We start from the raw sequence: 25,706 nt of genomic DNA on the forward strand, positions 1-25,706 counted from the left end.
ACGTTAGGACAAGTGACCTGCTCTGTCTTCACCAACATAAGCAGCAAAAATATCTGCCAATCTATAAAAGAGCCCTCTGGGGGGGAAAGGACAGGTCTGACAGCCATGATGGTACCCCCTCATATCTCTCCTCTGTCTCGTCAGCCTGTCCCTGCTCCCATCAACCTGTTAAAAACTATGACATATCCAGTCCTGACAAATATAATACTGAACACTGCAAGTACAACAAACCCCCCACCCTCCCCTATCCTCTGTTTACAGATTAATTTTTGTGAATGTTTTGTCCTTGACTGGTGATTGTCTCCTTGGTTGACAAGAGAAGGAGGCTGTGGACAAGCTGAGTTTTGTGATTTTTCGGATACAAAACAAGGGACAAAGGATGCATAATGAGAAAGCACTTGATGGCAGAGAGCAAAATTCCCCCTTCCAAAAAAAAAAAAAACATTTATTACACTGTCTATTTTTCTTGTCCCTGACCTGAGAGTGAACAGCATGATGATGGTTGAGAAGTTCAATTTCTAGCAAGGAAAGCAGAATGGGGGGAATCAGGAAAAGGGGGGCGTTGGTGGTTATTTTGTGTCTGTTCGGGATGTGCCCTTCTAACGGATGTACATCCTTGGAGCAGTTTGCTGATGACAATGTTGACAATGTGAACTCGACTGGAAAACCTGACTACAGTCAAGTGAAGCAGTTTGGCATCGTCTGTTTGGCTGTAGTTATTCGAGGGGAAAACTGAATGAACCTTACAGTTTTGTAAACAGAAAGAGGCACAAGTGGAAATGATCCGACAGGCAGTAGTGGAAAACCTACTCCTCCAACACACACGGAGGATTAAATGCATGCTTATGATTTGTTTCTGTTATCTTGTGTTGCGTCTTGTGTTGCAAAAAGAAAATAACGGACCAGAAAATACATGCCCAACAGTGTGGCTGTGTCGAGTATACCTGATGGAGCGGAAGAGAAAGAGATTTCAAAAAAAAAGAAAGAAAAAAAAAAGCAGTGGAGCATTTCTTGTAACTAGCCTGTCTTTCTCTTGGGATTGAATCCACTAACAACAGGTCAGGCTGAGGGCAGGTGTTCTGCTGAGGCTCTCTGTAGCCATTTTTCCACAGTGTGGCCAACTGGGACTTGCCCGGGCTGGAGTCGTCTAAAAATGCTTACAGGGTACGACCAGCACAAAGGTTTTGTCCGTTGCTTTGTCGTTAAGAAATCATAACCCAGACGGAAAATCATCCTTGCTGACATCCTTGCTTTGAAGGTAATTTGCGTGACAGGAAAAGACTTAGTCCTTTCTAGTCCTCTCTGGCTGTGTAGGGGGAAAAAATAAAGTGTAGGCTAAAATATGAAAATGAAAACCAAAATAAAAAAAACTAACCAAAATGCAAGGGAAGGCTTTTGAGGATGCTTGAATTTTTTTTTAAGTCGGAGCATCTTGTAATTTCCATTGCATAGCAATCAGTCAAGTGCACTTGGTCATGAATAAGCCTGAAATTGTACATGCAAGGATAAAGTGGTGGTTGGAAATTCAAATCGATACATATTAGGGTACAAGTCATCTTCTCCTCCTTTCCAGTTTGATGTTTCTCTCAAAGTGTCCGCAATTGCGCCCCTTTGGTGGATGCACCTTTGCTCATCTCACAGAGGTAAGCGAGGGAAAATGGCCATCTTCTCTGTCTCCCAAAATAACACAGTAGTGGTGGGCAGAGATTACAATATGAATCATGTGACTGCAAAAGGTTGTCACAAATGTGTAGAGATTGGATTGGGACCTTGGCTCAGGTCCAGCACAATAGAGAGCAGACTAATAACACTAAAATGTGTATGTGCTTCAGAGAGAAAAGGTAGGAAAGGAAAACAATATATAACTATAAATTTAAAAAAAGAGAAAAAGGGAAACAATTACTCAGCATTTAACACTTGAGACTAAATATAGATTGGATGAGATTAAGAGCTTTATAATTATGACCATTTTACAATCTGTGTAAATTCCTTGACCTAAAGACATAAATGTACCCAGTCAGCAAATCATCTCGATTTCAATAAAGAGAAAAATAAAAAATTCAAAAGAGTGAGAAAAAAAGACACTAAAAGGGTTTTGTCACTCAAGAATGAACAGTCCACACCTCTGAGCAAAACGATGGAAAAACATAGAAAAAGACAAGCTGCAGAGCATTAACAGCTGCATGTAACAAATGAGTTGTTTTTTCTCACTGCTTTGGCATTTTCCTGATGGAAATAAATACACGCAGGGCAAGAGCAGCAGAAGGGGCAGCCCTGTGGCAAATGTAATAAGGGAGGAGTAGCAAGTAGAGATATGGAGGGAAGAAAACCTGGAGTATTAATGAGAAAGTTCAAGGCACATCTCTCGACTTGATTACAGAGAAATTGACTGACAGCTCATTCCACTGCCAGTAACCTTGTCACAACACGGGCTGCCATAAGGACCACCTCTTTGTGGCATTTGAAAATTTAATTTCTCAGAATTGATCAGGGCTCATTTTTGGCGCTTTGATCTCAGAGCCAGCGGAAGTAGCCTTTGTATCTTTTTGTAGTGCGACAGTTAATGTAAGCATGCTGGAAATGAAAGGATGAACCGCTCTCTCTGTGTCTCTATAAATTGACCCTTGAAAGGTAAGGCCATGGTATTCACAGGTTTTGAAGATGCTGTAGATGGTGGGCCAGACTGCATCACATTACCTTAGCTGAAGGTGAAAACCAAGAGATATGAGCAGAATTTGAAAAATAATTTCTTTATTGCTGGATCTTACCAAATACTGAAATGTTTACAAAAGACAAGAATATAATCCAAACAGTCTTTTATTGCAAATGAATACCAAAACATTTACAGGTACAGACAGACAGAAGAAGAGAAATGTGTCAACATGTAGATTCAAGGGTGAGCCTATGTTTTGGAATATAGGTATTTGGGGAACTGGTCCAAGGTTAGTTGGCTGCCATCTCCATACTATTCCCATCCTGGCAAGGTGGAAAAAAAACAACATTAGCCCTGGCTGAAATGAATGTGCTGCAAACTAACATTTTAATCTTTGCTATTCTCTAAAGACTAACCAAGAAAACAAAATGTGCGGTTGGCTGTCCTTTCTGACCGGTCAGCTGCTTCCGTTTGCAGGCGACTGGACAGCGGCCTGCAGGGTCCTACGGGCCATCTCCAGGACTCCTTCCTGGGTCTTGTTCCCGCCAATAAAGCCTCCAGCATGGACAAAGATGCATCCCTGAATCCCGCTGAGCTTCGACAGTGCTTCATCGCGAACGCCGCGCCACTCCTCTAGCAGGGACAGCCTGGGACAGGAAGACAGAAGGGCAAGTTGGCTTACAGACACTGTGTGGTCAGCTGCTCACTTCCTGTTGACACACCACTTTGAAAAACAGACTGTGTGGAAGGCACAACCAGAAAAACAGCTATCATAAAATGCATATAAAAGAGCACATTTCAACTCCTTTTCAACATGGTGTTTTAATGATGGCAAACATTTTCTTCAACATAGCTTTGCATAGAGATTTCACAGATAGAAGGGTGTGAGGTAAATTGCTTTCATCAAAAGGTAAATTGCAGTAACCCTCGCACATAGCACCACTACAATCAACCCCAGCAAACAGACCACTAATAAATCTGCTTTATTTTTCTCCAGTAATGTGGAAAATCACATATTGGCACAATGGTTGAAGACCCATGTGGAGGCACTGTAGTCAACAGGCAATCTTACAACGTGAGGGAAAGATTGGCTCTGCAAGGGTTTACGAGCTGACCTTCCGAGGCTGAAAATTCATAAAAATAGAGAAGCTCATTTACCACCCACTGCAGGTGGCATACACCTCTGTACACATCCTCTCAGATCGTTTCAAACACATACCATTTCTCTTTTGTGTGTGTGTATGTATGTGTGGGCCATTTTTGCCTTGATGGGGTTATTATCTCCATTATCTCATACCACTATTCTACTCAAAGTATTAATATATTGTGAAATTTTTCATTTAGATGCTGACTTAATTTATCGTTACATCGCTCACCTTTCACCTTTCCAAAACTGTTAAACGCTTCACATTTTGAAAAAATGTCATGGCAACATCAAGCTCCTCACCCTCCCTGTCACATGCTTGATGAATTATGGAACTGTACGGTAAAGTCGAAACTTGTCAGAGAGGAAGTGACACAGTTGTCAAACACGAGTTAGCAGTTTTAAGTTAGGAAAGTGTTTTTTTTCTTGTATTAGATTTTCAAAGGTTTTTTTTTTTCATATATACAAAGAACATGATATCATCATGGGTGTTACAAAGTATTCTTTTACGCATACATCATTGTTTAATGTCATACTATTCAAGGTGTATACACAATTTTTCCCAGCGTTCAGTACATTTCTCCAACTAAACTGACTTAAAACAAAAGTAAGTCTCTCCATAGAGTACATTTCTGGTCCAATGTTGGAGGATCTAGTTGCAACCATTTCCTAGTTATAGCTTTCCTACTACTTGCCAAAAGTATCTTCAATAAGTATTTATCCTTCTGTAGGACTGTTTCTGGTACTTTACCGAGATATAAAGTAACAAAAGAGAAATCTAAATCCCCCCCAATTATTTTATTTATCTCAGTAGCCACCTCCCCCCAGAATGACTGGATTTTTGGATAGGCCCAAAAAACATGAAAGTGATTAGCCATAGAGGTTCCACATTGTCTCCAAAAGAAGCCTCCGCTCTGTGCGCCTGTTTGCAGTGCTGTTATTTTAGGAGTTATAAAACAATCTCACTACATTCTTCTAGCCGAACTCTCTCAACGATCTTGAGTTTGCAGTGGTCGCTTGTGTCTCAGATATTTCCATCCAGACCTCTTCTGATATTTGTGTTTCTGACTCCCTCTCCCATTTTTGTTTAATGGATCGTAGAATGATTTTTAGAGGCTTGTATACTTCCGTATATTCTTGTGACCAACTTTTTATTGTCTTTTTTTGGTATGCATCATGAAATATAGAAATCCAAAGGTATTCCTTCTCCTTGATTTGTAATTTTTTTTATTGTAATAGTCACTGACTTGCAGGTATCTATGAAAGTCCTGCTTTTCCAGTGCAAATGTATCTGAAATTGACTCATAACTCTGACATGTTCTGTTTGAGACAGAAAGACGCGATACCTCTACTAGCCCACTGTTTAAAGCCCCTGTCCAATCTAGCAGGTTCAAATTCTGGATCATATGCTACGCAATTCAAGACCCTAGCCTGTTTCTCTATTTGTAACTTCCTCAAAACCTTAAACCATAACTGAAGAGTGAATAGAGTTCATTGATTCAAGCTGTTGTCTTTCAGCTTGGCTTTTATTTCCTATTACAGATTGTATTGGAATTTATATCTGTGTAAGCATTTCCATTTAGATTCATAATTTGGAGCACATCAGTATACTAAGGGTTTCAATAGCGCAGCATAATAATAATCCTGTAAGCATGGTAAAGTTCTTCCTCCCTTCTCTTTTTTCAGCTGTAGTGTCTTGAACTGAACCCGAGGTCTCCTATTGTTCCAAACGAGAGATCCAGGCATTCCACTCATCAAATTGTTTTTGGGGTACCTCTAGAGGCAATGACTGGAAGAGATAAAGAAGCTGTGGCAACACATTCATTTGAATTATTTCTATTCTATTACTCATATCTAGTGGGAGGAGGGTCCATTTAGGGATGTCAGATTTGATCTCTTTATTTGTAAGTTTTGATATATCTTTAGTAAGGTTTATTCCTAAATAGATTTTCAAAAGGTTTTTACTACAAAACATTCTGTAATAATCACAGACTGACAATTAATTCAATTCAATTTTGGTTTCCAAGAAATCTTGGCTGTATATACTATATATTAAAAAATAATAAGACAATTAAAACAGTAAATCAGCATTAGTCATGTGCATGGGTTTTATTCATTTTAAATGCCTGATGTGTATGTGTAAATAATTTCTTCTTTTACTCTCCATGCCATTTTTTCTCACATCTACACAATTTTATCTTTATTAAGACAACACAGGGAGGAAAGCATAGCGAACCACTAATCCGTGTTAAATGAAACAACCAATCGATAGCTCCACAGTATGGCTGAAAAACAAGCTCAGAGGAAAGGTCAACAGGGCTGGTAATGAGGAAAGGAGTAGGAGGGGGATGACTGCTGCTGTTATGACAGGTCAGAAAGCTCTGATTCTCAAGATGACCAGTCTAAAAATAAGCCTACAATTAGGAAATTAACTTCACATGTGAGAAGTCCCCCTCCCCAACCCTTCCAAAGACCTTTACCATACCACAATCAGACATATATTGGTAATTAGTGCATTAGAGAAAATAAATATTCAGAATAGATATACAGGAGATATCAGGTCAATAAAAAATGTCAAAATCAACTGCATGTATTTAGGATAATGTACAGAGCCTGGACCTTATGTTCAAATGTTCTCTCAGACGACTACAAGAGACACTTGCTCATATGCAAAAATATAGTCCTGCAGTTTGTGGATTCATAATTCATGCAAATCATGCACATATCTCTGTGTTAAGACATTTTACACACTTCACACATTGTCACCCTGCATTGGCCATACCAGTGATTGAACCAACTGATATCACAAAGAAAGAAAAGAGAATAATCTAATTCTTTTTTTTGTAAAGGGAAATAACATGGAATTATCTTAGTATTAATACTTTGTCACCACAATTTAAATTTTCCAGTCCTTTTTTTAAACCCTCCTTTAATATATGATGTCACAGCAGATAACTGACACCCACTGGTGCTTTTTTCAGACATATATTTTCTGGTTCATATTATATTATTCTACACAGTACATCTCCAAGGAAGGACTGCTTCCACTCCCCTCTTCCTTTTCCCTGCTCACATTTCCTTAGCAAGTGACACTGATAAAAATAGACCTTTTGTCCCCCCAGGTGCATTAGCAGGGACACAGGTGATAACAACACCCCTTTTGCAGAGTCGGCACATGCCTACTGGGAAGAAGCAGGCCACCCATAGAAAGAGCCATCTGGAGCAATGTGTTTTTATCCCTCTCACAAACCATTGTTCTCATGTAGCTCCACACCAACCGCCATGTTTGCATTAAATTAAATCTTTGAAGTGCTTTGCGATCCATAAACAGGTGCCTGTCTTTTTAGTTGAAAGCACTGCCACCTGATGAGATTCTGCAGCAGAGTGGAAAAAAAGTGCAGCGAGAGGGGTGAGGAGAGGGAGGGGCCGACAGTGTGAAAGGTGAGATAGGAAGAGGGTGGATGAGGGAAGGGAGGGGGAGGGGAATAGGATTAATGGGAAGACAGCAAGACAGATAGGATAGAAGGTGATGAAATAGAGGCGAGTGATTATAGGACAGAGACAGAAATACTGTACATAAGAGAAAGGGACCGCCAGAGGTAGAAAAAAAACTAATGGGAGAGCCAGGAGCAAGGGGAGCTCACAGAATAGGTGAAAATAGAAGCCATGTAACAGAGCAGCTGCTGGTCAGATCAGGATCACAATGTGCACAGGAAGTCCCCTCCTGCTCTCAAGCAACCTGTGCTGTATCAGTAATGAGATGTGTCAAAACCAGGATAAAGGCATAAGGGCACATTCTGTCAGAGGTAACAAGACATTTAAAGAACATAGTGGTCAGGTGGACTAGTGGTGTAGAGGCCATCTGCTGTGATAGTGAACTCTCAAGCCAAGAACAGGGTATCCCATTTGTCAAATCAATTTGACTTTTATTGCTCAAAATCATACATTTTCTATATTTATCTTTACCTCCTGTACAAGATATGACACCTATTCTTAGACCTTTAAATTGAAAAAGGAGAGTTTACAGCTGTGCGAGCAGCTGTGTGAGGCTGTACTTTAACACAGCAGCTAACATGCTCACAATGACAATGTTAACACACTAGTATTTGCCATTCATCCATCCATCCATCCATCCTCTGCCGCTTATCTGGGGTCGGGTCGCGGGGGCAGCAAACTAAGCAGAGAAGCCCAGACTTCCCTCTCCCCAGCCACTTCGTCCAGCTCATCCCGGGGGATCCCGAGGCGTTCCTAGGCCAGCCGAGAGACATAGTCTCTCCAGCGTGTCCTGGGTCTTCCCCGTGCCCTGAACACCTCACCAGGGAGGCGTCCGGGAGGCATCCTAACTAGATGCCCGAGCCACCTCATCTGGCTCCTCTCAACGCGGAGGAGCAGCGGGTCTACTCAATGCCCTGGCTGGGCCTAGAAATCCTGTCCATAAAGATTATGAACAGGATCGGTGACAAAGGGCAGCCCTGGTGGAGTCCAACCCTCACTGGAAACAAATCTGACTTATTACCGGCAATGCGGACCAAGCTCTGACACCGGTCGTACAGGGAACGGACGGCCCGTATCAGGGGGTCCGATACCCCGAATGCCTTCTCCAAGTCCACAAAACACATGTGGACTGGTTGGGCAAACTCCCATGCACCCTCAAGGATCCTGCAGAGGGTGTAGAGCTGGTCCACAGTTCCGACAAACCCTCCTCTCCAGTACCCCCGAATAGACCTTACCAGGGATGCTGAGGAGTGTGATCCCCCTGTAGTTGGAACACACCCTCCGGTCCCCCTTCTTGCATGATGTTGCAGAGTTGTGTCAGCCATGACAGCCCCACAACATCCAGCCTGACCTCACCATGCATACTGTTATTGGCTGGGGTCCACATACCCACATACCCAAAGTCTAACACTCAAAAACATCCTATACATTGTTATTTATGGGAAATCCTGAATAGTTTACCTAGTAAATGTATGGTCTACTCTACAGTGTAAATTTGAGTGAGAGCTCACTTTTAAGGATAAATAAAGAATCACACTGAATGAATATAAATTTCATAATAGATTATAGAATATGTTTTCTCAGGGGAATGTCTGCAAACACAAAATGCCTTGAATACAGGAAGTGGAAATTATATAAAAAAATGTCACAGCTTGTCACAGGTGCAAACAAAATAGCTTTCTTGTTGAAATTTTAAGCTGTCTTTTAGATAACGCATTACAATTCCTATTAAGTTTTCCCTTGGGTGGAAGCATTCTATGTGGATGCAAATTTCGACCTAAAATCAGATGGAGGGTGGGAGGAATGGGATAAATACAAAAATAGAGGTCATAAAAATAATTACTCACCCACCAAAAATGTGAGTGAAAGCTGCATCATTTGTGCTCCAGGGGAAATAACTGAAGGTGAATACAGTATGTCAGGCAATGAGGTAGGATTTAATTTAGTTTTATTTAACGACAAATTTATCTTTTGCTACAGAATTTAATAACTCTGGAAAAAAACTGCTCAACATATTATAAACAAAAACACTGCAGACTTTTTAGAATCATGCACAAAAATAGGTGGAGTGAGAGCGTGTGAGTGTTTGACGGGCAAACTAATGTATATGTCGATTTTCTTTGATTCACTGTTAGGACATGAACATACATGAATATACAGACAGACACTTGAGTCAGTCTGAGTGCATTAGTTGAGAGCCAATCTTCTCATTCCCTACAGTAATATCCCCACTCATTTGCAGAGAGCTAAAAGATGCTCTCATTAGTGAGGGCACCACGGTTCATCCTTACTCCAAAAAGCACAAATCACAACTGATACTCTTCCACCTCAGCCACCTGTGCTTTAAAGCTCAGGTGTACTTGAAAATAATTAGTTTGTATGACTTATTGTCTGACACCATCTGTAGGTTTTATAGCTGTTCAGAATAGCCAAATATTATGATGATGAAGAAGATGAAGTTGAAGAAGATGAAGAAGAAAAAGAAGAAGAAATAATCATTTTAATATAAGAGAGAAGTTCAAAGCTTGCTTACTTTCTCACCCTTGCACAATTTTGGATATCCTATTTCTGGAAGTTACACTAACTGCTGGATGAAGCCCCCTCTCCCAATTCTGATTGGCATAATATAGGTGTGGGGGTTTATATATAGGATGCTGTTTGCCCATCCGACAAGCACGTCTCTGGGAGAATACTGACGTCCCGAGTGTCCATGGTGACCACTTTGGAAAGCTGGGACCAGTATGAAACAGAACAAGTCATCAAAACCTGGAGCACAGCAACCAAATCAAAACAAGGAAGCAACATGGATGCTGAAAAGATTTTGTGTCCCAAGTGTAAACTAAGCTGTCCTAAGCAATTGCTATGTTCTGTCTGTAATATCTGACAATTGAAAATGTGCTCTGTGAATTGTAGAGATGGTAAATGTGATTTTTGTGCAGCTAGTAAATGTCTACAGAAGATACATGATAAGCCTGGAGCACTTAATCTTGGCCATACATTTGTAATGTGTGTAGTATGCTGGGATTTAGGGCAGTAGTCAACAACAGACCAACTACAGATCTCCAGTGGGGATGCTGATGACGTTGTTGGAGCAGCATTGTTGGTCGGACTGTGAGAGGCTCGTCAGGTAAACAATTCCCCTCCCAGGGTAACAAACACAGACTTGACAGGTGTTAATCATCTGACAATCTCACACAGGAGATCTTTGCCTTGTCATCGCTGTCATTAAGAAACGAGTAACAAGACAAGAATATTAATATGATTTAATGAGCACGGCTGAGGCATCTAAAAGTTTAAATGCCAGACTTACTGGAAGAAATATGCAAAATACTCAACAACAGCAGCAGCAGGAGCTTGCACAGAGAGTCAGTCAAGTCATATATACAATTTATACTGATTTTCAAGGTATACAATGTATTATACCATTTAAAAAGGTCAATGAGAAAGAATATGAAAAAGATGAGGATATCATGTGGTGGAGGAAAATAAGGAATAGACAAAATGACACTCTTTGTCTTAGAAGAACACTAGCAGCAGCTCCTGAATGTGTGAATGAACCTCACCTATCCATCACAGTACAGTAATCCAGAGCATCATAAATAAATGCATGGATAAATCTTTTTTTTTCTTTTTTAAATGCATTCATTAAACACAAATCCTTAAATTCGAGCAATAATATTGTACATGAGATAGATAAAGTGTTGTAACTTGAGTCTCCTGTTAAGATTTAGGTCCAGATCTATAACTGGACTGATGTTTCTGACTTGGTCAGTATTTAAAGGGTTGGCAGCTGTCTTCTTTAACTACGAAAATAATTAGTTCACTATTATATTGTTCAATTAAAGCACATTCATCACATCATAATTAAGTGCACTTATTTTATGGTTTAATAGGACTGGAGACTCTCAGTGATAGAGCTACAGAATGTACATTTTATTTGACCTTATTTAAATTCATGTTATGAGTAGACCTTGATTACACTATGGCATGTATTAAATTGGAGGGATTTTTTTCCCAACAGAGCATGATGCTGCCCAGATTACACTCACATTCATTAAAATTCACCTTCATTAAAAAGAGAGATTCCTGGAGTACATTTAAGCAATTGGCTGTAAATTATAGTGTCTGTCTTATTGTCGAACCAATATGTACTGCATATTCAATATACAATATGCCAGTTTGCTGTTTTAGGTCCAGTAATTGACATCAGGAAAATCCTGAGTGCGAAGAGTGTATGTGGTGAAAAGGCTCAGGTGGCTCTGCTGAGGTGTGGGCTGTGTTTACATCCTTTCAATTCCACAGAGAGCAATGTGAGAGGGAAACACTGCATAAACTAAAGGATCATCCTCATCATAAAAACAAAAGTATTTCTATCCAAGTATGAGTTAAATCTCTCACAGGATGTCATGTCAACACTCAATGAGTACTTGTCAAACGGTCCAGTAAGCATGAAAAAGTGAAATCATACATCACGGTTCTTCTCAGTCATCAGTGCTCAACTCAATCCAACATGTCTACGAGACTCTGGAGCTGCACCTGTCTCTGTGCTATCCAACAACATTTGAAAATCTGTCTGGTGTGCAACTCGGTGTCACAACATGCCTGCGCGTTCTGCATGCTTGATTTGTGCCGAGGGAACTCATGCAGGGTGCATGATATCACAGCTGTGCCTCATGAAGCAGAAATTGCATTTTAATAAGCTTTAATAAAATATAACTAAAAAAAGACTTTGGATCAAGTTGCAGTTAAGCACATATATATACCTGTTCTGGAAGGTGTTGAGCCCGGCAGGGACACACTGGATCCTCCACTGTCCATTCTGGTCAGGGTAAAGGACAAACTTGAGGGGTGTCTCTATGTTGAGCTCCTTCTCCAGGGCAAACAGATGCTCCTTCCAGGGACATCCACCCTGGGAAAACATCAACACCTCCCCACTGGGGTCTACCTAGAAACAAGAGGAGACAAGGAAATGAAGTCTTACTAATGTGAAAGATAAACGGTAGAGAGTCCTTCAGCATTATTAGAGAGGCAACAACTACAGTTTTCTGTGTAATTTAGGGTTTCTTATAGCTGTCTAATCATGTTTCTCAGCAAGTGCTCATACCAGTAAAGTCATGAAAGTAGGGAGAAAGCCAATGTGGCGCTTATGAACAATGTACCATAATTAACTGTTTTATTGATTGCAGTATTTAATTAGATTAGGAAAAAATAAGCATATTGAGAGAGAGAAAACTCTAAACTCTAAAAATGTACATTTTAGATTTGAGTGTCCTGTACCGTATGCCTCTCTTTAACAGCATCCTCCACGACTGTGCGGGCTGGCAACCAGGAAGACTTGTAGAAATCCAGACGGTCCAGGAACTCCTCCCCAACCATCACCAAAGCCTTCTTGAAACCCTCCTAGTGACATTTTGGTGTGAATACATACAATGCTACGGTGAAATACAGAATTATTTTACGATAAACTCAAAAATATAATGTACAAACTTCACTTTTATGACAACTGAAAAAAACAGATGGCTGGTGCCATGGTCAAAAATTAAGTCTTGTTGAACCATCATCCCAATGAGCCATGCACCATTATTTTAGCAGCTTCCTGTCATCCACAAACCCTGGCCTGATCTCACTTTCACATGGTCTCTTGAGCAAGAAACCAAGAGAACATGAGAAAAGAGACACAGATTCAAGCACAAACTCATGCTATCACAAACAGTCTATCATGCAGAAGTCTAATCGACATGATACTGATCAAGGGGGCTGCAGTGATCCTGAGTTTTAACAGTAGTGGATGGAGGAGTTGAAATTAGGTTATTTAAATATAACAAACAGCGACGGTTGAGGTCACTCTACGCTCGACTTGTTTGCCATAATATTTTCACTTTGTGATCTTTTGAAGCAGTCATCCCCCACAAATGTAAAAGTAAGAGTTAGTGGAAATTGGATAACAGTGCCACGACAAAAACGATAATCATGTGAACTGAAATGTGAAAAAAAAAAAATAGGCCAGCTACTCCACTGAGACAGCACAAACAATGGAAAAACAAAAATTGTTGGCATAGTCAACACATATGCAAAGCCCGGCTGCAGGTATCTCATGAGAGTCTGCAAAAAACAGGTGGCGTTTCCCTGCAGGCATTGCCCTCCTACACTAATGAGAGATAGGAAAGCCACACTATACCATTTCTGGGTCTCTGTTGTCCCAGCACGCTTCAGAAAAATGACCTTTGAACACTGTTTGCGCTGTACTGTTTACCACAATTTTCTTAACCTATTTTGTATTTTTATTTCACTACAGGGCAGGCTACAGGAGGCGTTTGGGTCAGGAGCTTATCCGTGGTTATTCATGAAAATGTACGTGCATCATTACCTGAAAATATTCCTTGGGTCATGAGTTAGATTGTTTTCATTATATTTTAGCTTTTGATATACTATATTGATTTTTGGTCTAATTTGTCCTGATGTAATTCTGTTTTTAAAGGCGCATTCCACTCTACAGTTTTTGCACATGAAGTAGCATTTACCATAAATAAGCTCTACATTAGATTATTATAGATAATTAAGAACCCAGGTAGCTAAAATCTGTCTGCATTGCATGCTACAGTAAATGAGTGGGGACTAGAGGCTTCTCTGTGACAAGCCACTTAGCTAGCATCTACAGATAGCCTGCAGGTGAGGCATTTTGCGAACATTGGTAAATTGTAGCATCTACCAATAGTCTGTTTGTAAGGCATTTAGGAGGCATCTGTAAATTGCAGCAACATTTGTACTTGTATAGCACAACACTTTTCACAGTGTGGCCTTCATCAGGGTCATCCAGGGGACCTCTGCAAATTGTAGCTACAGAAAATAATTCAGGTTACCCCTAAACTGCAGGAGTCTCTGCATGCACATCGGTCGTACACTGTGCCACCCGCCACAAACAAGTACATTTCTCAACATGTGGGGAACACAGTGAAGGTCAGTTTACTTGTCATGAGGAGTACTAATTCAGCCTGTGAAAACACTTGTATAATGGCCTCTGTGTGTCTCTGGAGGAACCTTTCCCAATTTTGAATGATAACACTAATGATGTTATTGGAGTTGACTTGACACCATTGACTTTAAATTGTTTAACTGAAACCCTCCATAACATACTGGAGGTATGGGATTTGAAGGTGGGTGATATTTAGGATGCAGGAAGGGCTTCATGAAAAATGTGACTGAATGCCATTAAGCATCAAACATCCATAATTTTTGAAGCTTGATCCATATTAGGGACTAAAAGTCAGGTAATCTTGGTCTCTGCTGCTTTAATTATGAACATTCACAAACATTTTTCAACAGTTTTAGGTGTGACTTGAAGCTTCAAGTAAATTGCATTAAAGTACTATCCTTGGATATTACATGTATATACTATTCTGTGTAGAGCAAAGCAAAGAGAGAAATAGTAGTAGTAACACATGTTTATGTACTGGCAGTAGTTTGGTTGTCATGAAACAATAGCTTCATTGACAACTACAGTTATTTGGTGTTTCACTTTGCGAGTGTTCATGAGTCACAGAGATCCAGGCAGTGATAAAAGCACATTTATCCACAGAGCGCTGAGAGACACCAACATGCCACCAACAGTTTATACAGACAGGATTTATGCTAATAAAACCTGCTGCTGTTAGGCGCCTACATAGAGCAAATATGAGTCAAGAGGGATTCACTTTTTTCAGGATATTCTGATGAACGTATACTGTATCAGATCCATAAAAATCGGATATAAACTCCCATGTGTTAGTTTGGCCACACACATTCTCACATATCCCAAATGCAACGTGTTGTTAAATTTCTTATTACCATTTCTTTTTTATGCATGTGACAACATCATTGTCTGTTAATAAATGGAGATGTCATTACAGTCACAGCTCCCCAAAAGAAAAGCCAAAACATTGCCCACTGGTGGCTGGCTGCAGTATAAGTCAAAAATCCCACTCTATCCATGTTAGCAGAAGAGACATGGGCCAATCTAAAAAGATCAAACTACACGCCAAATACGTTTTTTCCCAAAGAGCTAATTTTTCTGATGAGACTGTTTTTAATTATTATTTGATGATTTAAAATAGTGGGTGTGACATCATGATTGGCAGCTATGACAACTGCTCACAAACTTTCACCACATGGCAGGATGGCTAAGGGCCATTATCCCACCGTCCAACTATATTGCACAGTATCTGGCTCCAAATAACGTCACACAAGCAAGATGGCAGCTCCCAGAAAGGAGATATTTTGGCTTCTTTTTTGCATAGCGATAGGAAGTAGTGACGTGTGGTCCATATTTATATACTGTCTATGGACGACAATCACAGAGTTCACCCATGAACATTACCCCTCTGCTATATCTTAATCTAATCCATATTCTGACACTAAAGTTAAACCCAACTACTAACCATGAACTAATCTTCTTGTTAGATGATCCCACCAGATAAATCTTTGAAGGGTTTAAAATGTTTTTCCTTCCTTGTGATGTCATCTGAACATTATATTAAAAATACAAAACTCAAAGATAATGTTCCATATTAATATTCCTATATGACAGATACAGATCCACAGACATTAAATGTAATCTGTGGCTTTAGCTTGAAAGATTAGCATTTTAATCCCATCAACCTGATATATAATAAGTGCTACATCAGTGTTACAATAATGCAAAATGAGACAGGCCAGGTTGATTCAATATCAAGTACACAGATGCACACACACACACACGCACGCACGCAATCACACAGGCACCTCAGTGTCCTGACTCTTGCTGTTCCAGCGTGGGTTCAGGTGGCCGACACGTGCGCTCAGCGTGCTGGAGATGCTGTAGCGAGCCTCCCCATCACACTGTGAAATGCCATTGTCTACAGCATCCACCTCCTCCACAAAGTTCTCGTACAGCTGCAGTGAATGGAAAGAGAGATGTGACAAGGGAGGTTATGAACCTGTAATGACACTGAAATCAGCTGTTTTATGTTTATACTTGTTCTTAAAAAAAGAAGCACTGACTGTCAACCCTCCCATTTTCAATACATGCAGGACTTTCGAGAGAAAGAAATGTACTAGGATTACATTATCCTGATTGAAATCCATTTGGTCATAGTGTGTGGGCAGTTACTGAAGGCTAAAGTGCACAACTCGGTCATTAAAGGGGAACTATTATGCTCATTTCCAGCTCTATTTTTTCTGGGACTACCCTAAAGTAGCTTAGCATGATTCACAGTTGAGGAAACTCCTTATTTATCTTATACTGGTTCTTCATGCTGCCCCTCAGTGCAGCCTCTGTCTGAAACAGGCTGTTTTAGCTTCTGTCTCATTATAGCCCCATTCAGATGAGCTCACTCTATTCTGATTGGTTAGCTTCCGAAGGCTGCATCACAGCCGACTCGGTCACTTGGGAGGCTATGTCATGTCTTTTTTGTGCCAAAAGAACTGACATGCAAAACTCAGATCCCCATTTTATAGTCAGAGTTACATATGCCAAAACACATCACCGTTTACAGGTGTTTCCTGTTTTTAAGGTTGAGGACCTGGCTTTTCACTTGCAGGGAGTATTTCTACATACAGTAGCAGATTTGGAACTTTGATCATGTTTAATATAGGTATCAAACTTAAACAACAGTATATAAATAACAGAAAACCACAAAAAGCATAGGTCCCCTTTAAACCAAAAGGAATCTGCAAATCGCTGCTGTTTTATAGTTCACTGGCAAAACTCCAAAAATAAGCAGAGGAGGAGCAGAGAAGTATTTAGTCATCTCCTTAGTATATTAGAAGGTCAATCATCAAACACTTGACATTTTGCAAGTGGCTTACAAGGGGAACCAAGCTTTAGGGCAAAAATACAGATCAGTTTTTCTTAACTGGCTGAGGACTAGACATGAAAATCCTAAAATAAATAAAGCCCCAGCTACAAGTAAAATGATTACTTGGGGCTTTAAACAAACTGACACATCAAAAGGCCAATGATAATGTGAGTTAATAAGTGACCTAAGATTTGGCTGGCTTAATGTGCCTGGCCATCAAAATGTTCTGTGTGCCGGGCCTCCTGCTGGCCTGGCTGTCTAAAACGCATTAAATATAACTGAAGTGGCCTCACTTTGAATCTGGCAGAGGAACTTTGTCACATCCCTGTCTCTCTCCTCTTTTTTTTTCTGGTCACTCTCCACTGCCAACCATCTGAGGAAGGCAAAATGCCACCAACTAAACTTTTAATTAACATTCTGCTTTTCCTGAATAAAAGTGACTGCATGGTTTCCATTTTTAAAGCACCCCCTCCCCACACCCCCGTAGACAAGTGCACAAAAAGAAGTGTCATTTAATTCCATTGGGTTATGTATTATTTCCTCACTTCCTGTGATATTTATGGGAATCTGTGCAGGCGTTGTAGGGTATTTGTCCTATTACTCATGTAACTCTCAAGCTGGCTTTCCTTTTTACCTCTTAACAGACTTTTCTGCCCTTTGTCTCCTGGCTCCACATGGAAATTCATTGTGTTTAAATAAATGAGCCAGTTGAAAACATGTTTCCAATGAAGTTTTTGTGTTGCGGACCGAGCACAATAAAGGCTAATCCGCCGCCAGCTATAAATACGTCATCTTTCTCATCTCACCTTGTCATAGAGCACCTCCAGCTGCCGGTCATCCTCCTTCAGCTCCGTCAGCTGGGCCAGAACCTGACGGCCAAAGTGTAGGTAAACCAGACCAGCTGAGCTGAGCTTGGTCACCCATGGCTTTTGTGGACACAAACTGCTGAAGCTATCTGAAAAAGTCCTGAGCAGAGAGAAGGAAGAGAATCTGTTTATCAGAGGCCAAAGACAACACTATGATAATATACTACACACATTGATTACATTTATATGTGTGATGGTTTTAAAGAGATACTTTTTCCTTTCATGTACCTGCATTTCAGTCCTGAATGGCCAAACTTTTCAGTCTATGTGTAACAGGTCAAGACTTTTGGGGTTATTTGACTGTAGGTGTTTTCAAGTTGTTTACCTAAGGCTTTGTAAACTTCTTTGATATTTCTAACATTTTAGAGACTCTAATCTAGACTAACTGAATCAATGTCTATATAAAATAATATGATCCGAGTAACTGTTACTAGTTCCTGTGAAGAGTAAGAAGAGCTTTGTTGAAAGGGTGATGCTACATTCATTTGTGTTGATTTAAGATTAGAAAACCTATTTTTGCCTCCAGTTCCTACCTTAAAAAAATAACACATATTACAATATATATTACATTACTATACTTCTACTTCTGAGTTTATGTAAATACATTAAAATTAAAAGAAAATTATGAGCTGAACTGAACTTGTTTGTGTACATATGATGACAACATGCATCATAGCAATATTTTTACAACACAAAGAAAATCATTTCTCTGACATACAAAGAAAATGAAAAACAGCTTATATGACCACTAAAACACTGCATGATCTATAGGCTGATGATATCCAATACTCAATACCTAAGCCTCAGCTTGGGCTGTTAAACATTAGTGCTCTGCTCATAAAGAGAATGTCCAATAACTAACCTCTTCAATAAAATGCTGTATCCAGATGTATGCTGTACATTACTGGAAGACATGCATCAGATATCAATAAAGAGACTGGATAGAAATCAGCTACTGTATTATTCAGCTTCACAGAGCACGTTTGCATCGACTCGAGAGAGAAAGCTTAGGCGTGTTTGCAAGCGTGAGCACACATAAATAAAAGCCACCAGAGGTCTCTCCTCAGCCACGTGCTGAGATGGGTGGGCTCCAGCACCGAGCCACTGCTGGTCATTTAATTCAGGCTTAATAAGGATGCTTGGGCTGCAGCACAGCGGATAACAGACCGTCAAATGAATGAGTGACATGCTAGGGAAGTGGGGGGTAATCACAGCCATTAAAGGGCTAATTGGTCATGTGGAGGCATTTCTATGCTAATAATCAGGAGATTGAATGATTGAGCGAGATGAAAATGGCAGAGACACATGGAGAATGCCTGAAAAAGATACCAAAAGAGAAGTCATTGAACTGTGTGAAATCGAAGGTTACATCTCGTAGCAGACTATCACTTGCCACAGAACTAAATCAAGGTCAGTGAGTAAAGCAAAATACAAAAACTAAGAGTTGGTTTTATTTGGCATGAATCTGATTATCATGAGCACTGGGTGAGCAAAATTAGGATTCAGGAATTAATTTCCTTATTTAAGAGTCAATGGCTTTTGAGCTCTTTTTGAAAAGAATACTAATGGCTTTAAAGAGTCCAGTGGTTCCTCAGAATGATGGGAAATTCAGGCTCAAGGACAGACAGACTATTTCAACACAGCATAGTCTAAGTAAGTCACTCTACATTTAACTTATTACTCATGACTTATATCACAGTAACCTTGGTACATATTCAGTTCATACAATGTTTTAGCCACGATCAAAGCTTCCCTGACTACTTTTTCTTTTTTTTTTTAAACTTTTTTCTTCAGTCAGTTCATGACCTTTTTAGCCTGCTGATGAATTATAGTCCAATCTCCACCCTGCATAATTCTGTGCTTTAGAAAGAAATGGTCCTGTCCAACTAAAATATTTCATCGCTGAAAATTCCAAACAGGATTGAGAAACTCAGGTCTGGTTACTCGTGTCCTCCTTTGAGAGGCAGATGGCGGGGGATGTTCCATTTTAATTAATTTAAAGCTCACTGTGGCTTTTCAGTACAGTAAAGTAAATTGATTTATAAGAGCACTCCGGAAACTGCAATTGTCTTTGGGTCTTTGTTGCTTTAACTTCTACCTTTCCTGGAGAACGGCTTCTTGTAAGAATTTAATATTTGCAGCAGTAGTGATGGCATTTAACATTTTGCACCAGATGTGTTTTTAACCAGTATCAATGTCTGTAATCATTTTCCATTGGTCATCCTCCACTTCAGTCCAGGCTCAAATATCTCACCAACTATTGGATGGATGGTACAGAATTTGCCAGTGACACTCACGGCCCCAGGTTGACGTATCTTGATGATGCCCTGACTTTTCCTCTAGCACCACCACTAGGTTGACATTTATTGCTTTAAGTAAAATTTCACAACAAATACTGGATGGATTGACATTAAATATGACATTCATCAACAACTTTGGTGTTATCATGATGGTCTACCTCATGGTCATGGGGGACCAGGAGTAACCAAGAAGGATTCTTGTCCATGACCTGTCTTTATGGGAATAGTTCAACATTTTGGGGAAATACACATTCGATTTGTTGCAGAGAGTTACATGAAAAGATTAATAGCAAACTTCTCCAGGCTCACTGCACCCAGACAAGAAATAGTTCCTACTGAACAGACAGGTATTAGAGTGATATTGATCCTCTCATTTAACTCTAGGTAAGAGAGTGAATAAGTGAATTTCCCAAAACGCCATGATACTTTTTTGCTCTTAGTATTTTTTTTTACATTAATAACTGATGTATTGCTTTTGCTGTCAGTTTCATCTGTACATTGTCACTGTGTTTAAAGAAGTGCTATTGAAAAGAGGACACCAATCATTCTTTTCACCTCATTCTCCGACTTCCTCGAGCACGCCAGCCCACTTAAATGCATCCTTGCCATCACAACCATCTTGCCCCCATCTGTGCATGTGAGTGACAACCACATTCTCCTGTGGCCCCTGACAGTGTCGTGGCAGCCTCTGTGCCTCGTGCACAAACAACAGGGGGGCGTTCAATTGAAGAAGCGCTAATTATCACTGACCGCCTGCCAGGAAGAGAGCCTTGGCATATCTTTATCACCTTGGTCATAGCAGATATCTCTGATTATCATCAGAACTTTAAGCTGTCAGTGCACCTGGAATGGGCCGATTACTCAACATGAGTGAATGTAATCAATCGGAAAGAAGTTTGGCAGCAAATTTAGCAGAAAACTTGAAGCCTGTTCTTTCCTGACTCATGCAATTAGGGAATTTGAGCATTCTCAGAGGGATCCCCGCTTATGAAAATTATACTTTATACTTGGCACAGCGGGCAACAAAAAGGAGCACCAGGTCTGAAATCCATTTGATTTTACAATCTAGAGTTTGATAGGGGAAAGTAGAGTGTTTAATTAAATCCAGGACTAAAAACATTAATGTCTGTATACCTCTGTGATAAGATGTTTTAGACTAAACACAGGCCTTATCACAATCTCTTGTGGATTAACATATTAATATTTTAATTTTCAAATAACAAAAACTAATATACGTTTGTCTTCCTAATCCTAAATATATTGTATCTTTAGCAAAGCTGCATCAATTAGTATTTTTAACAAATGATGTTAAATTAATAGTGACATTGTTTTTGTAAATTACAAACACATTTGTCCTCTCTGCACTGCAATTTCTTTTACTTAATGGCCGATATATACACCAGTAGAATATAATCAGCGGCAAAAATCTTCTTCAAATCGAGACAATAGTTATTTTTCACAGCAGACACTATAACATGCTATAGCATGAAAAGCCCAGGTGTAATTAATAAGACTAATTATTGTGACTGGCTCAATGACATGGCTTACTGGCACATCTAAACAGAACAAGCCATCGTTAATGATATTAGTTACACCTGTGTTCTGCAGCACAGATGTGGAGGCATATTCTGCTCTTTTACAGGGTTGTAGTTTGGGCAGTTTTTCTCTAATTAACTGAATACAGTTGTTTTTTCTTTTTTCCCTTAAACACTGTACATGTTGATGGTTGTAAAAACATGTAACAGCAAGCAGATGAGTGACACAAAGTTTTAACTACACAGTGAAATGTTCCAAAAGTTGGGTGAGCATTCCAGTACTAATGTTACATGATGTTTTAACATAACATTAGGCCCTGCAGTGGGTATCAGGCTGTGCCTCCATAAATCTACTGAGCTGTCTGACAACATCATTATCTCGATGTACTTTTAAAGGTTAAGGCTCGCAATTTGCTATATTTTTCTTATTGTCAACAAATGTGTGCAGAGCCAAACCAACAATGAACTCATCCTAGTTATATGTATTGTGTGTGCATCCTATACCTCTGTGCTGTAGACCTCGTTGTTGTCCAAAAATGATTAAAAACACATTATAACACACCGTCGTACTGGGTTAGATGCAACAGTTATTGTAGTTTGAAGTGGCTGCCTTTGAATCCTACTGTCACACAAGCAAAGAGCAGATACTCTGAGGCTTGTCCCAGCCTTATATCTACACTGTCTTCGCAGGCTCGCCTACACTGGTTTGATAGGCAACTTCATCTGAATGTAATGGCCCGCTCAACAGACCAGCCTTCATCTCTGCTTACCTTGCTCCACAAGTCTTACCAACAGCCACTTGTTAGCAACCCCTTTGGTATCCTAAACATTTCCTGACCTTTATCGTCGCAAAATTACTCTGTGAGAAATCTAACTTAGAAACAGCTTTGTAGCATTAATTTAGTATTGATTTGGGAAAATCTTTGTACTAATATAAAACCACAATGATTATAATGGCAGGTGATGAACAACATATTCGCTTACAGCCCACTCCTCATGTTTGTCGAAACCAAAAACTTTATAGTTATCTTTAGCAACATGTAGGTTGTCATCCTTGTCTGCAGCTGCCATCAGCCAGTCTGTAAATCAAATCCGGCTTATGCAAATTATGCAGCATCTTACTGCTAGTGTTGTACCTTTGATGATGGTCATAGCGATGCGTCTTTGGGTCAAACACTCCTCCTACATCTACAACAATGTCACACTCTGCCAGCTGTGCCGGGTCCCTGGTCCGAACGATCTCAGCATCCTGGGCAATGAACAGAAATATTTGCAATAATTTATCATCAAGCAATTGGTAGAGTGGGAGAGAACATTTTCAAGATAAACATCTCAATTTGGTCCATAAGCCTCTAAAACCAAGTGGTTTAGTGGACCACGTGGAACAATGGTCCAAGACCACTAATTACACCAAAATAGCAGATCTGATTGAACACACTAGTGGCAGGCTAGTCGCCTGTTGTGAGCTCTGAACTTTAGTTACATGTCAAATCAGTCATTTTCATTTTTACTTATGGATTAGCTATAAAAAAATGTTTAAAAAGGCGTGTCCCATTTGGTTATTTAAAATTCTAAACAATGTGATAGAGGATTTTATTTATATCACCCATTCCTATTGTGGCGTTTAGGTTATTTGGGTCGTGTACCTTTTAGAGAGATATCTGGGAAATCAGATGAAGAGCAGAAACCCTTTAGTTTAACAACAAATTACTCAATTACAATTCTGACAACCAATTAACTAGTTACGTTATTTATCAAGGCAAACTATCCCCAATCCTTCCTCTCAAATAAATTCTGATTTTTCTGTTTTGTATCACAGTAAAGTTAATATCTTTGGGTTATTGACTGCTTGTACAACAAAACAAGCTATTTTAAGTGGGGCTGCAACTAATGATTATCTTAATTATCGAGTAATCTGTTGGCTACTTTCTCGATTAATCGATTATTTGTTTGGTCCATAAAATGTTAAGATATGGTGAAAAATGTCAATCAATGTTTTACAAAGGCCAACGTGACATCCTCAGTGTCTTTTTTGTCCACTAAAGCTCCAGATGTATTCAGTTTCCTGTCAAGGAGGACTAAATAAACCAGAACATTTTCAGATTTCAGAAGCTGCAATTACTGAATTTTGAGTTTTTTCCTTAAAAAATGACTCAAATCAACTAATCTATTATCAAAATTGCCAAATTAATCAACTAATTGATTCATTGTTGAAACTCAAACGTGAAGCTGTCCACCTTTGGGCTTCATAAAACTGTGATGGGACATTCAATACTGTAATTGAATATTTTGCATACACTCCAATCAACTGCTTAATCTGAAAAATATCTGATATTATCGATTTCTAATACTCATCAGTTTCAAGCCACTTTATATTAAGACAAGATATTTAGTATATGATCCTACAGGGGAATGTGCAGCAGGAGCATGTTTATAGTGTCTGTGTAGTGTTTTATGGATATTTGACCTGTTCTTTTGACATTTTCTCATAAAATGTAAAGCATATGGTGACATAATACAAGGGGATTATAGGTGCATTTCATGGTTCTGGACGCTCCATCTATCTATACAGCAGCACCCCCACTTGGTGTGTTATAATATAACAAGGGGTCCACCATGATAGAGGAACAAAAAGGAATATTCCTCAAATGAATCAACCAATGCAGACACACTGAAGAACCATTTCAACTGTGTGGTTTTAGTAAAAGGCTTTAAAATGAAGTTACTAATTATAACACATTGTAAATCACAGCTGCAGCAGCAGCAGCAGATAAGAGTCTAAATAAAGGCCATCCTCTCAATACACTGCACCCACCTTATACTGAGGCAGCTGGCGGAGGAAGAAGCAGGCCAGCACCTCGTCGCAGTGGAAGGTACCGTTGTGGGTCCCGATCTTTGTGCCGGTCATGTTGTCGGTGCGGAGCTTCTTTGGTTGACTTGACATGTGTCGCAGTTCAATGCGAGTAAACTTAACGTCTACAGAGAGCAAGCAGCAGTCCCACTGTGAGTTTAATAGACGTAAAAGGCGTGCTGGCGTGGTTGTGTGGATGTAATGTGTGTTTTTTGTGAAGTTAAATGCTGTTAAACACGCACGCCACATTCAAACACTTTACCCGCGACGCACCGGTGGCGGACAGATTAGGCAGTCGGACCGGATATGGATGTGGTGTGCCTGTGTGTGCAAACTGCAAGTTATTTTATGCAATTTTTTGTATGTTTTTTTCAAAGGTTCCTGTAGTAATAATGAAATACTTAATAACTGGTATACGTCATGTTTTCTATTAAAGAGATTTTATGGAAAGTGGAAAACACTTGTCACTTGCCTTTATCAGACCACCAGAGGACGCTGCAGGCAGTGAAAGAAACGTCACACACCCTGAAACACAGTGTTGGCTGCTGCATATTTTAAGAACAGTATTTTAACCTTTCTACCGTACAAAGCAATGAACCATTTGAATATAAATGGACAAACATGTATAAGTATCACAACAAAACCAATTACTAGATAAGATATGATAAGATAAGACTAATAAAGAAATATCTTATCTTATCTTAAGATATTCCTTTATTAGTCCCATATTTTACATTGTTGCAGCAGCAAGTGGATAGCAAAAATAGAAGAACATCCATATAAAGAATAAAGAACAATAAATAATAGGTACAGAAACAATAAAACAAATATTTTGTGTAATAAACATAGTGAAAAAACAGTAATATTATGTACAAAAGCAATATTGGTGTTGAATGATAATATACCCGAGTCAGCACTAAAATCATTTATGCCAAATTATCTGGAATTGACTGAATTACTGAACTGCAATTGCCCAAGGCCGCAAACCCCTCAGGTCTGATACATGAGGGTGTTTTGTTTGTTGAAATGTGTTTAACTAGAAATGATTTT

The 25,706-nt window shown here is 39.6% G+C and overlaps 1 protein-coding gene across 1 annotated transcript; it reads right to left on the bottom strand.

The window, feature by feature from the left end:
• Window positions 1-2,799: 2,799 nt before the first annotated feature.
• Window positions 2,800-24,947, bottom strand: myg1 (myg1 exonuclease). Its single transcript, XM_053315452.1, has 8 exons — window positions 24,621-24,947; window positions 22,942-23,054; window positions 17,911-18,070; window positions 16,050-16,199; window positions 12,570-12,692; window positions 12,056-12,237; window positions 3,070-3,300; window positions 2,800-2,976 (listed from the first exon to the last, which is right to left on the bottom strand). Exons 1-7 carry the CDS (start codon window positions 24,903-24,905, stop codon window positions 3,111-3,113), a joined length of 1,203 nt encoding a protein of 400 aa, XP_053171427.1. The 5' UTR covers window positions 24,906-24,947; the 3' UTR covers window positions 2,800-2,976; window positions 3,070-3,110.
• Between the last annotated feature and the right edge of the window lie 759 nt (window positions 24,948-25,706).

This window comes from Scomber japonicus, chromosome 3, assembly GCF_027409825.1.
Source record: "Scomber japonicus isolate fScoJap1 chromosome 3, fScoJap1.pri, whole genome shotgun sequence".
Lineage (NCBI taxonomy): Eukaryota > Metazoa > Chordata > Actinopteri > Scombriformes > Scombridae > Scomber > Scomber japonicus.